Genomic DNA, 13,901 nt, shown 5'->3' with positions numbered 1-13,901 from the left:
TTTTCTGTTGTGTCCGTGCCATGGGGCCAGAGTCTCTCTCACCTGTCTGAAGACCATTGGCATTAAAGGGTTTCTTGTGTCTCCCGTGTGTCCCTGCTTTGTCTCCGTCCATCTGGGTTTCTGTGAGGACCTAGGTTTCTCCTGTGTTGGTTCGGGACCCATAGCCGTGTCTTCATGGGAAGCGTGGGGCATCGTTGGTCTCGAGGAGCTCTGACTGGCGGCACGGCTGCTCCTGGGGTCCTGCCTTAGGTGGCCAGGTCCCCTGTCCCTAGGCCCTGCCTCCTGGCCCGTGTGTGCACCCTGGGGCGTGCAGCCCCTTTGCCTCCTGGGCCCTAGACTTGCCGCGGGCACTGATTTCTGTCTTTCAAGGTTGGTCAGCTTTGGTTCATTACCTCTTCCTGTTTCTTCTCCTCGTAGGCTTATAAGTTAAACTTTTCCTGTCATAGTGGCCATGTTGCAGGAAGGAGAGAAGATAAGAATGATGGGATGTATGTGTGTGTGTGTGAGTGTGTGTGTGCACGCTCGCTTGTTTGCGTGTTTAAAATTTCGACAGGCCACTCCTCAGGGCACCTGGCTGAACTCACGTCAAGCGTGTGGGAGCCCCACTTCCCTCCTGCTGCCCCTGGGCCTTGCCAGAGTGTGTTCCTCACTTACTGACAGCTGGTGTCTTTTTTTAGTTTGCGTTTCTTTGGTTTTTAATAAGGTTGAGCTGACCATTCTCTCTCTCTGATGCTCAGTTCACACCTTTGCCCTCGAGGCATTTGTCCCCTCCCCTGCGGTTTGGAGTCCCCGCCTGCTTCCCTCTCGCGCTGGGACTCATGGGCCTGGGTCTGCACTTGTGCGTCCTCCTCGGCCTCTGGCTCTTCGTCCCAGTTCCCAGAGTGTCGCACTATTTCCGTGCACCACCTTCTGATTCTTTTAAAGCCTTTTTAGCTTTAGTTTTATCCACCTGGTATTTAGCTGTTGTCCAGCAGGAGGAATAGACTCTGGGTTTGTTTCCTTTTTCCAAATGGCTAGTCACTCCTTCAGGCCAGACTTGTTGAAACACAACCTATTGTGTGCCTACGGTTGTCCCAGGGGCACAAGTCTGTTTCTGGACTGGATTCTTGCTGTCAGTCAGTGGCTCATTCCTATAACAATGTAGGAATTTAAGTCTTGATTTTAAATATAACTTGAGTTTACTGTGAACTTGAAGTGTAGATTGATGTGACTCCTCTGTGATATCTTAGGAAGATGGATTTACTATTTTTAGGGGAACAGGAAACAACAGTACCTGCACTGAGCCCTTCTTGCCTCCCTTCTAGAGGATGCTTGGGTTGGGCCTCTTGTCAGGGGTGCTCACAGCAGCGACCAGAGAGAGACCTTTCCCTTGGGGCAGGTCCATGTCCCGAGCCGGCAGCATGTGTCTGGCTTCAGAAGGGGACATGGGGGAGACACGGACTGGGAGGGAAGAGGCACGGGAGTAAATAGGCTGGGGAAATCCCGGAGCCCCCACAGAGGAACAGGGTGCCTTTGGTAAAGGCTGAGGCCCTGGCTTTGGGAAGGGGTCTGGTCATCAGGGTCTGCCTGCAGCTCCAAAAAAGTTCTGGTCAGGCTCCCAGGAATGGCCTGGTTGGTGTCCCTGCAGCTGGGGCTCTGCATTGGCTTCGGTGAGCACAGCCCGGGAGGGAGGAGGGCTCGCCAGTCAGTGGTATGTGCCCGTGTCCTCAGGTCCCATCTCCCTGAGTCACCTGGCCCCCCTGGAGGTGAGATGCTAGGGATGGGGGGGATGGTGTGAACATGCACATCCCAGCGAGTTCCCTGGGAGGCAGTGATCAGGTGACTAGCAGAGAGGTCCCTTGTAACACTTCTTTTGTGATATTTTTTTTTCCTGATTTGCACACACAGTTAGAAGCAGCCCACTGGCGCCAACTAGCAGCATTGAAGTCTTCCCTGGAAGGCCGGCAGGAGGTGGACCTCGCAGGGCCGCAGGTGATGGAAGGGGAGCAGCACACAGGGTTCTCAGAAGGCCCTGATGAAGGTGCGTGTACTTCCTTGCTGCCTGTGCTGGCGGCTGTCTGGCCCACAGGGAACGGTCTGGGGGAAGGTTGTGGGTTCTCTGGACACGCCCACCCTGTACTCTGCAGGTCCTCCCTGGTAGTGTCCTCAGAGTTAAGGGGCCGGGCTTGGGGCGTGTCAGGAGAGGACCTGACTGGGTGCAGCACGAGGGGTCGCAGCAGACAGGGGCACACAGGAGGTGGTAGACGGAGAAGCTGTGATCCTCCCAGTGGTTGCAGCAGATGGGGACGGTTAGTGGCCTGGCTGCTTAGGGGAGCAGTGTAAGGCCAGCCCTGGACACGGGTTCCAGGAGGTGCGGGCAGCGCAGCCACTCACTGCGGTAGCTGGGCCAGCCCTGCGGGTGGGCGCTGTTGCCACCCCTTGTCGCCCTGAGGAGGCGAGACAGAGGGTCCCGTGCGAGGGTATGGGGGTCAGGTCCCTGTTGGGGTGCTCTGACGTGACCACCTGTTTTAGCCAAGGGCTCCCTTGGAGCTGGTGAGGCAGGCTGCGAGGAGGAGCATGGTCCCCGGGAGCAAGGGTTATGCTGTGCTTGGCATCTGCCGCTCACTGTTCTCCTTCCTGTGTGAGACGTCCTTCACGGCCACCACACAGTGCCTTACGGTCACTGGGCAGTGATGGGCACACACGGAGTGCCTGTGTCCGCTGTTCAGATCATTGTTGAACCCGGGAAGGTAACAAGTCCCAACCTGAACGGCCCAGAAAGGGCCTGGGCTACCAATGGTCCAGAATTACACGTCCCCCCGCCACTGGGGGGTAACAGTCACCTGATACCCAACTAAAGGGATGGAGTGGGTGTTGAGTGGGTGTGGGTGGCTCAGGACAGGGTGGCAGCTGCAGGCTCGTTTTCTGGGGCTGGGGGCACAGGGGTGCTGTGCTGTGACAGCCCATGAGCTCCCGACTGGGCTCACCCGGGGGTGGCCACAGTCTGAGTGTCCGTGTTGTCTGAAGTGTTGGAAGATGAGTGTTCTTCTTGTTTGCTACGTGTGATGTCCTCGAGGGTCGTGCCTGACTGTCCTCCCTGCCTTCCCGTCCCTCACAGAACTTGCTCGAGTGCCTCTCCTGTGTGCGCAGGACACAGCCTCGGAGGTAGAGACAGAGGTGGCAGCCAGAGTCTTGAGTTTAGAAGCTGAGCACAAGCTTAAACTCTCATTTCTTCAGTCGGAGCTCAAGGAAGAAATTGGTGTCTTAAAACTAGAAAATAGAAATTTACACGAGAGGTTGCGGCATGAAATCCGCCTGAAGGAGGACTTGGAGAGGGTAAGTGTGGATCCAGCCCGCCTCCGCAGTGGCACACTTGTGTGGAGACCCCCATGAGTCCCGCGGCTCTGTCCCTCCTGCTGCCTGCAGCCGTGTTTGCTCAGCGCCTCCTCACTGTCAGGATGGGGTTCCACCCGGAGCCAGGCCAGGGTTTGACTCCTCGTTCCTCCTTCCCCCTGCTTCTGGGGTTAAGGGACTATCTGGGCATCCTGAGACCCGGGGCGGGGGTGAGGTGCAGGCTGGTTGGCATGGCCATCTGCGGGCTCTGTGCACCCTGGTGTCTCCAGTGCTGTTGAGCCCCTGCGCTCTTCCTGCTGTCGGTCGTGCAGCCAGAGAGTGTGCCGTGCGAGTGAGGAGACCCCCGTGCATTGCTCACGCTGACAGACGGTCCAGCGCGGCCTCAGCCAGATTCCTAGTAGGCTTGGCTGTGTGTGCTGCTCAGGGTGTGGCTCATCCCTGCATTGGAACAATAGAATCCGTGCGATCAGAGCTTTTTTAAGCCTTTTCCACAGGTGTGCTGACAGCCATATTCCCTCCACTTCACGCTTGTGGCCTGATGCTCTCCCCTGTGCTCTTTCCCGCAGAGGTCGTTTTTGGATTTTCGTTCTCCATCAAAACTGAATTTCATACGATGTTATTACCTGCACATTTGATCATATGTTCTTCTCTAAAGCAATGGTGAAGACTTGCCTCAAAACAGAACTAAAGATAGAGTTTTATGGAAAGTTGTGTGGGCTTCCCTCAATGGCTTCCGATGTTTAGGTGTTTGTATGTTTCCTGGACCACCATTTTACCTACTTACATCCATTACTGAGAGAGGGGTGTAGAATTATCTATTTTCCCCTTTAATTTTGCCAATCTTTAAGTATTTAAAGGCCCGTTACTACACACATTCACATTTGTGATTTTTCTGTCTTCCTGAAAAAGTTACCTTTTTATCCTTAATGAAGTATCCGTTTTCTCTGTTCTCCGTATTATTCTTTGTGGCATTGTTTGTATTGCAGTCTACTTTCTCTTTCATCAGTATAGTCATTCCAGCCTTCATTTGAATTTTGTTTGTGTGGCGTACCTTTTCCTGTCCCTTTTACTATTCATCTATTGAGAGTAACTACCTGGACTTGGTGTTGGACCTCCGTAGGTTAAGGGCTCAGTCCCATGAGACTAACCCCACCTCAAAGCCATTTGCAATTATTGGGTTCCCAGGTTACCTACTCACTTCTGCCTGACTTGGCTTCAAAGTCTGAATACTCCCAAACACACCCACCTTCCCCTTTCAGGCTCCTGGAAGTCAGGGAGACAGTTTACTGTTAGCAGTTTACTACGAAGGATGCCAGCTGAAGCAACCAAATGGAAGAGAGGCATAGGCTAAGGTGGGGGTGATATGCAGCTGCCGGGCCCTCTGCAGTCGTGTCACTGTTCAGTGCCTCCACACACTCACCCACCAACCCTTTAGGGGGTTTTATGGAAGCTGCATTACATAATGTGGTTGATTAAATCATTGGCCGTCGGTGATTGAACTCTCACCTCCAACCCTCTTCGCTCTATGGAGGTTTAGGGGTGTGGGGCTGAAAGTTCCAGCCCTCTCTAATCATGCTTGATTTTTCCGGGGACCGGCTCCCATGCTGAAGCCACCCAGAGAACCCCAGACACCTGCTATCTCATTAGCATGCAAGAGACTCTCTTTTTCCAGGGATCCCAAGGGTTTTCACAGCTGTGTGTCAGGAACTGGGCACAAAGACCACATATTTATTTTTTAATATATTACACGTACGCACAGCATATAGTTAAACATTTATTTTTATTTTATAATGTTTATATATTTCTGAGAGTAAGACAGGGCATGAGCTGGGAAGGGGCAGAGAGAGAGAGGGAGACACAGAATCTGAAGCAGGCTCCAGGCTCTGAGCCGTCTAATTAGATTATTATTATTATTTTTTTTTAATTTTTTTTTTTCAACGTTTATTTATTTTTGGGACAGAGGGAGACAGAACATGAACGGGGGAAGGGCAGAGAGAGAGGGAGACACAGAATCGGAAACAGGCTCCAGGCTCTGAGCCATCAGCCCAGAGCCCGACGCGGGGCTCGAACTCACGGACCGCGAGATCGTGACCTGGCTGAAGTCGGACGCTTAACCGACTGCGCCACCCAGGCGCCCCTAATTAGATTATTTTTTTAAGTTTATTTCTTTTTATTTTCTTTCTCTTTTTTTAAATTGAATTTAATTTTTTTAATGTTTATTCATATTTGAGAGACAGAGAGAGACAGAGCATGAGCGGGGAAGGGGCAGAGAGAGGGAGACACAGAATCCGAAGCAGGCTCCAGGCTCTGAGCTGTCAGCACAGAGCCCGATGTGGGGCTCAAACCCACAAACTGTGAGATCATGACCTGAGCCGAAGTTGGACACTCAACCAACTGAGCCACCCAGGCACCCCTATTTATTTCTTTTTAGAGTGAGAGAGAATGAGCAGGGGAGGGGCAGAGAGAGAGAGAGAGAGAGAGAGATGAGAATGAGAATCCCAAGCAGGCTCCACATATCAGCGCAGGGCCCAATGTGGGGCTCACACCCAGAAACAGTGAGATCATGACCTGAGCCAATGTGAAGGGTCAGACACTTAACCTACTGAGCCACCTCGGCGCCCCTATAGTTGGATATTTTTAAAACTCCATTCTGACAAACTCTTTAACTTTTATTGGAGTGTTTAGTTTGTTAACATTTTGGTTCATTATTGATCTGGTTTGACTTATGTCTACCATTTTGCTGTTAGTTTTCTACAAGGTCCATCTGTTTTTCTTTTTGTTTTCTTTTTTTGTTCCCTTTGTTCCTTCTTTCTTGCCTTTTGGGTTATTTGAATATTTTTAGGATTGATTTGGGGGGGGGAAGCAGAGCCCAGCATGGGGCTTTAATGCACAACCCGGAAAACAAGACCTGAGCTGAGATCAAGAGTCAGAGACTTAACTGACTGAGACATCCAGGCGCCCCTTAGAACTGATTTTTATGTATCTGCTGTGTGCTTAGTGGTTGCTTTCGGGAGTAGAGCATACGTTTTCCTCACGATCTTCTCAAGGTTAACAGTGTACCATTTCAGATCAAATGTGAGAGTCCTGTGAGTGGGTAGGTGCATTTATCATGTTTTCTTTGTTTTTTATGCCGTAATTTTTATAGGTGTTACGTCTGTTTGTGTGGGTAAGTTTTGTTTTGAATAGTCATGTATACTTGAAGGAAATTAAGAGGAAAAGTAGTCTTACATTTAGCATTTACAGTGCTCTTTGTTTCTTCCCGAAGGTCTGAGTTTCCATTTGGTAGTGCTTCCTTTCAGCCTGACGCATTTCCTTTAAGCATTCTTATTGTGCGGATCTGCTATTAAATAAGTTTTCTTTTACCTTCTTTCTTGAAGATAATTTTTGCTGTATCTAGAAGGCAAGGTGACAGGATTTTTTTCAGGATTTAAAGATGTTGTTACTTGTGACCTTATTTCTCATGAGAAGTCAGTGATCATTCAAATCAATATTTATCTAAATGTAATGTATCATTTCTTTTTAGCTCTTTCAAAGGTTTTTCTCTTTCTGTTTTATTCTCAGTCATTTTACTATGATGTGCTTAGGTGTGATTTTCTTTGGTATTTTTTCTCTCATGAAATTCTTTTTAAAACTTTTTTTTAATTTTTAAGGGAGCAGGCACAAGCAGGGGAGGGGCAGAGAGAGAGAATGACAGAGGATCTGAAGTGGGCTCTGTACTGACAGCAGAGAGACGGATGGGGGCTTGACTTCCCAAATTGCGAGATCGTTGACCTGAGCCGAAATTGGATGCTTAACCAACTCAGCCATCCAGGTGCCCCTCTCTCATGAAATTCTTAAAATCCGTGCATAAAATGAATTATGAATATTTGAGAAAAAGAAACCCTAACCCTAAGAAACATAGTTATCTGAGAAAACAAAAACAAAAACCTTTAAACTAGATAGACTTTATCTTTTCTTATTTAATGATCACATTACTGAAATGGTGGTCTGTTTTTAGTGACTTACAGAAGAGTCTATGTATTTGTGTCTTTCTCCTAATTTGAGGAGTTTTTACTGAGTATGTTCTTCAGTTTTTTATTTCTGCTCCATTCTCTCCTTTCCTTCTTGGAACTCCATTTCCATGGATGTTATATCTTTCAGTTTCTGAGGTTCTGTTTATTTTTTCTAATCTTTTTTCCTTCCTGTTGGTTAAATTCTATCAATCTTCCAGTTCACGGACTATCATTCGTTAGCTCTGATCTGCTTTTAAGTCCACCTAGTGACTTTTTAAATTTCAGATATTGTGCTTTCCAACTCTAGAATTCTATTTGGTTCTTAAGAGTGTCCTTTATCTTCACTGTGATTCGCTATTCTTTTATTCATTATGAGTGTCTTTTTCTTTATGTGTGTAAGTGTAATTATGATAGCTGTTTAAAACCTTTGTCTGCTAATTTCGCATTTGTGTTATCTTGGGGTTGTTCTCTAATGATTATATTTTCTTTTTAGCATGGATCATAGTTCCTGTTTATTTGTATATCAACTCATTTTGGATTATTATATTCTGGACATTGCGAATAATACACTGTGGAGACTCTGGATTCTGTTGTGTTCCTCTAAAGAGTATTGGTTTGTTTTTTTTCCCCCCATTTTTAGCAGATAGTTAACTTGGCTGGATTTTGACTCCATGTTATACCTTCTCTGTGTTGGTCGGCTCTTGGAGTCTGCCCACACACTTATGCATCAGGGGTTAGACTGAGATTTGGGCTAGGTTTATGCACAGATTTTTCAGCTTTCTTTCTCTGGCTCTGTCCTAATGGGCTTTCATCTCTCAGTTTCTACCTCTTCTCTTCAAACAAGTAAGATGATGGGATTCTAGTGTGCATGGCACGGACAGGTAAATTGCCCACTGCTATTATTTTTTCTGGGTGTCCAACCCTTCTCCACACCGCTTGCTTTGAATTTTTTCTTAAATGTTTTTATTTATTTTTGAGAGAGACAGAGACAGAGCATGAGCGGGGGTGGGGCAGAGAGAGAGGGAGACACAGAATCTGAAGCAGCTCCACAGAGCATGACATGGGGCTCTAACTCATGGACCACGAGATCGTGACCTGAGCCGAAGTTGAACGTACAGTCGACTGAGCCACCCAAATGGCCCACAATTTGCTTGCTTTTAGATGCTCTCTCAGGTCTTCAGGTAGCTTCTTACATTTTTTCCAGTGTTTATAGCTGTTATCTGGGAGGGTTGGCCTGATTAGAGCTTCTCAGCCATCTCCAGAAGCAGTGACCCTAAACTTTATTTTTAATAACTTCTTTTTTTTTTTAAAGCAAACTCTGCACCCAGCTTGGGGCTTGCACTCATGACCCCGAGATCAAGAGTTGAATGTTTGACTGACTGAACCAGCCAGGTGCCACTTTAATAACTTCATTTTTCTTTTAATTTTTTTTTTTTTTTTAATAAACGTGTATTTATTATTGAGAGACAGAGAGACACAGAGCGTGAGCAGGGGAGGGGTAGAGAGATGGGGAGACACAGAATCTGAATTAGGCTCCAGGCTCTGAGCTGTCAGCACAGAGCCCAGTGCGGGGCTTGAACTCACGGACCGCGAGATCATGACCTGAGCCGAAGTTGGTCGCTTAACCAACTGAGCCACCCAGGCGCCCCAATAACTTAATCTTTAAATAAGGAGTCGAGGTCTGTCTTACATACCATTTTTAGTTTTGTTTCTTTTCAATGACATTCAGTAGTTTATTGACCTATTTTCTTTCCTTTTTTGAAAATCAAAACATTTGCCTACTTTCAGCTTTGTGATTCACCTCCCTTTTCACAGGATACTCTTAAGTATGAATTTTAGCTTCTCATCCCTTTGCTCAAGTTCCTTGTAGATGCTGGAATATGAATGGAGCAAGACCAGAGAGGCTTGGACTCGTCGTGCTTTTTGCTGTTACTGTTCTCATGGACTTCGTCTCCTTACTGATGGTGGCTCTGCTGTGGCCGGGGAGTTGGCCTTCCCCTTGACTTAAGACCCGTGACGTGTCTGCCCCCCCGCTCCCCCCCTCCCCGCCTTTGCTGGTCTTGGCACACAGAGAAGGCCTCCAGCCCTGTCTGTTTGCTGCACACTTGTGTGTATATGTTCATTTCTGTTGGTTTGTCCAGGCCTGCCAGCTCCAGAGGCGAAGAACAGCTCATTTGGGGGTCATTATTGCCAGTAATCTTTTTTCTTTCCTTTTCTTTTCTTTTTTCTTTTCTTTCCTTTCCTTTCCTTTCCTTTCCTTTCCTTTCCTTTCCTTTCCTTTCCTTTTCTTCTTACTTGAATGAAACTGTGTTGTCTGTAGGTAAAATATAACTTAGTTGAAGATCACCAGGAGGAGCTGAAGAAAGCTAAGGAGAAGATTCAACTAATGAAGCAAGAATTCAAAGAAAGAGAGGAGGAATGGAAGGTGACAAGTGAGGGTCTAAAGAGAAAAGCTGAAGAGGAAGTGACGCTGATGCTCCTTGACCTGAGGGAACAAGCTGAATCTGAGAAACAGTTAATAATAAACAAGTTTGAGCTTCGAGAAATCAAAATGAGGCAACTTCAGGATCAGCAGGCGGCCCAGATCCTGGAACTGGAGGGGTCCCTGGTGGAGCAGCAGGGCCGTCTACGGCAGCTGGAGCTCGGGCTCGCTGGGGACGAGTTTCCGCAGTGCAGCCAGTGTGGCCGGGAGCCGGGTGGTGGTCTGGCTCCTGTGGACAAGGACTGGGAGCTTGCTACACTCCGCCTGAAGGAGGACTGTGCCCTCCAGCTGATGCTGGCCCAGAACAGGTGGGTGACTTCCCTGTAGCAGCATGCTAAGTAGAGAGCCGTCTGCCAGGTTCCCACCCAACCCCTGACCCCCCAGATGCCCAGCAGAGGGCGAGAGGCAGATCCCCTGGGAAGACGTGCTGTAGGCTCTCAGTAGAGCGGGAAGGTGTGCAGGAAGGTGGGGCCAAGCAGTCTTCACCCTAAAATAACAGCAGGACAGAAGCACATGTCCCATGACTCAGATGTGCTGGAACACGGCAGAAACAGTGTCCACATCCTTCTGGTGGGATCTGTGTTTTTTGGTGGACACTACTGTGCACGCATTTTCCACATCATTTTTGTTCTTTGCACATTTTAAAATTTCAAAAGCAAGACTTTATGCTTTTTTAATTTTTTTAATTTTAATTTTTAGTGTTTATTTTTGAGAGAGAGAGAAAGAGAGAGCATGAGCAGGGGAGGGGCAGAGGGAGAGGGAGACAGAATCCGAAGCAGGCTCCCGACACGGGGCTTTAACTCACGAGACGTGAGATCATGACCTGAACTGAAGTCACATGCTTAACTGACTGAGCCACCCAGGTGCCCCAACTTTACACTTCTTTTATCAAAAAGATACGCAGTTTATCCGTGTTCTTTTTGTGTGTTTTTTAAACTCAAACATATATTTTAAAAATAAACTTTTTCTTTCTAAAATATATACGTACTTCCCTTAAATTTTAAATAGATTTAGATTGTGATTTGGTTCTTTGCCTCTGTCAGTGCTAACTCTTTGCAAACCAGGGCTGTAGAGACTGGGGTGTGTGGGAGCCATGGGATCATCAGACTTGATGTTGGTGCTGCCTTTTCTCCTGTGTCAGCTGTTACCCCCATCATGAGTCAGGTGCGAGAGCTTTTGACCTGGGGGCTGAGAACTTGAGTTCAGATCTTGACCCACCCTGTGTAAGCTGGATGGTTTCAGGCACCACACTCAACCTCGCAAAACCTTCGTGATCTCCCTGTGTGGTGATGCTAAATGGGATGATCTGTGGCAACGCTTTCAGAGGTATCTGGTGGAGGGCTGGCACGGGGACACAGTCACGGGTCTTAGCCTTGGTGAGAATTGAACAGGGACCTCACTGGTGTGGAATGCATGCCCAGTTGAGCTTTAGGCTCTCTGATTGGAAGGGAGTCTTTCTGCCTGCCTGTGTGTTTGCCGGCCAGCACCACGTGTGGCTCTTCCTACTTTGCGTCCCTTAATTCACAAGCGAACTTTTTCTGAGGTCTTTGCGGCCCTGTGGGCTCCTGCAAGCGATGCCGCGACCCCTTCCCTGTCGAGATTCTTGTCGCCGTGAGTGAGCAGTCACACCTGCTTTGCTGTGGTGCCTGTCGGAAACGTGTGTGTGCTTTCTTGCTGTGGCTCCTGTGTCCTCCAGTTTATGAGCGGGCACGCCTGGGCTCTGGCCTTTGAACTCCTCTTCAGTGTGGCCCCTTCACTCTGCACTTACTTCTTTTTTTTTTTTTTTTTTTTTTTTTAATTTTTTTTTTTTTTCAACGTTTATTTATTTTTTGGGACAGAGAGAGACAGAGCATGAACGGGGGAGGGGCAGAGAGAGAGGGAGACACAGAATCGGAAACAGGCTCCAGGCTCCAAGCCACCAGCCCAGAGCCCGACGCGGGGCTCGAACTCACGGACCGCGAGATCGTGACCTGGCTGAAGTCGGACGCTTAACCGACTGCGCCACCCAGGCGCCCCATGCACTTACTTCTGATGGTGGTGGCCTCAGACCGGCCATGGCAGAGGGAGGAGTGGCAAGGGCAGTTAAAATCCAGGGGCGATGTAGGAAACCGAGTCGGTTTTCAGAGTGATGTTGGCACTCTTGTGGCTGCACATCCTGCTGCCCATATTCACTTTGCGTGTCCTCTCAGGTTTTTAGAAGAACGGAAAGAAATCACAGAGAAATTCACCGTGGAGCAGGATGCCCTCCTTCGGGAGGCCCAGGAGAAGCATGCCCGCGAGCTCCGACTCCTCCGGGAGAGACACCAGCAGCACGTTCTGTCCTTGACGGCGGAACTGGAGACCAGACACCGGGCTCAGGCGGAGGAGCTGCGGGCCTCCATGGAGAGTGAGCACTGGGCTCTCTTAGAAGCCCGCGTGGCTGAACTGCGGACGAAGCACGCTGCCGCGGTCAGTGCTTTGGAGGCCAGTCACTCGTCACATCTGGATTACCTGGAGTCACGTCACCGGTCTGAGATGCAGGCCGTGAGGGAGGAGCACAGACGGGCTTTGGAGCAGCTGCGGGCACACCTCGCGGAGCAGCTGCAGGAGAAGGACGCGTCTCACCCTGCGGTGCTGACTCGGGAGCCAGAGGACGAGCTGAACCGTGGCCGGGACCTTCCGCCCGTAGAGGACAGCCTGAGGACGCCCGGGAGCACCAGCTGTTCTGAGGATGGGAAAGCCCTAGCTCCCCACGAGCTTTGGGGAGCGCCACAGGTGAGGCGGGTGTCCGGGCAGGTCCTTCCTGTCGTCCAAGTGCATGGCTCCCTGAGCGGGTCTCACGGTCTGCTGCCCGTCCTTGGCAAGTGTGGGGGCTTCCTTATGGTGGGTTAGAATGTGAGCTTTTTTTTTTTTTTTTTTTTTAATATTTATTTTTGGGAGAGTGTAAGCAGCAGAGGAGCATAGAGAGCGGGACAGAGGATCTGAAATGGGCTCTGCACTGACAGTCTGACAGCAGTGAGCCGGATGTGGGGCTTGAGCTCGCAAACTGTGAGATCATGACCTGAGCTGAACTCGGACGCTTAACCAACTGAGCCACGCAGGTGCCCCTAGAATGTGAGATTGTTTCGTTTTTTTGTTTTTGTTTTTGTTTTTTAAGATTTATTTTTAAGTAATTTATCCAATGTGGGGCTTGAACTCCCAACCCCGAGTTCAGGAGTTGCATGTTGTACTGACAGAGCCAATCAGGAGCCCCTGTTTTAAGAGTTTTAATCGCAGAGCTCTTGGTAAAGGCTTTGATCTCTGATCCTCGGGAGATGTGCACGTGCACGCACACATGGAATTCTGTGTGAGCTGTCAGGTTTCAGGGCGCACCTCGAGGTGGTCTCTGACCCTCGTGGTAAGACAGTTCCGAGGGCTTCCTGTTGTGCACACACACCCTCAGGTTCCCTTTATTGACGCTTCATGAAATTACATCTTTCTGTCCTGTCTCAAGAGCAGTGACTGCTTCTTTTTTTTTTTTTTTTCTTATTAAATATTTATTTATTTTTGAGACAGGGAGAGACAGCATGAATGGGGGAGGGTCAGAGAGAGAGGGAGACACAGAATCCGAAACAGGCTCCAGGCTCTGAGCTGTCAGCACAGAGCCCGACGCGGGCCTTGAACTCCCAGACCGTTGAGATCATGACCTGAGCTGAAGTCGGATGCTTAACCGACTGAGCCACCCAGGTGCCCCGAGCAGTGACTGCTTCTTGACAGGTACTTTAAGTTTTAGTGTGGAAGTGAACTTCTGGAAGGGCCAGCACCCCCCTCTCCTCACCTGCAGACCTGTGGCACCTGTGTCTCTAGACTAAGCACTCGTCTCTTTGGCCTGAAACCGTCTCGTCACACAGACTGGGGTGGCTGTGGGTTTCATCTCACAGTGGACGGGCCTGCTCTGTCCCCTGCGCCGTCCAGCGGGGCATGCCAGGCTCCCAGACGTGGATGGGGTCAGCTGCTGCCCCGCGCAGGATGGGATGTGCGCCTTCTTCCGCCCAAGGGTGGTGGCGGCATGATCTCCAGCTGGCAGTAAAATCAAGTAAAAATCACTGTTCTGGTGAGTTAGTGTCTTGTCAAGT

General features: G+C 49.3%; 1 protein-coding gene across 18 annotated transcripts in view; it reads left to right on the top strand.

The window, feature by feature from the left end:
* Positions 1–13,901, top strand: part of PCNT (pericentrin) — a 133,864-nt gene that overhangs the window by 38,460 nt on the left and 81,503 nt on the right. For all 18 annotated transcript variants that reach the window (XM_045501058.1, XM_045501050.1, XM_045501048.1 and 15 more), the window contains 4 exons: positions 1,888–2,020; positions 3,098–3,315; positions 9,646–10,115; positions 11,997–12,561. In XM_045501058.1, coding sequence (XP_045357014.1) covers positions 1,888–2,020; positions 3,098–3,315; positions 9,646–10,115; positions 11,997–12,561 — 1,386 coding nt within the window. The remainder of the gene's footprint in view (positions 1–1,887; positions 2,021–3,097; positions 3,316–9,645; positions 10,116–11,996; positions 12,562–13,901) is intronic.

Source organism: Leopardus geoffroyi, chromosome C2 (genome assembly GCF_018350155.1).
Source record: "Leopardus geoffroyi isolate Oge1 chromosome C2, O.geoffroyi_Oge1_pat1.0, whole genome shotgun sequence".
Taxonomy (NCBI): domain Eukaryota; kingdom Metazoa; phylum Chordata; class Mammalia; order Carnivora; family Felidae; genus Leopardus; species Leopardus geoffroyi.
The sequence above is the reverse complement of the archived record's forward strand: the minus strand, read 5'-3'. Positions and strand labels throughout refer to the sequence as shown.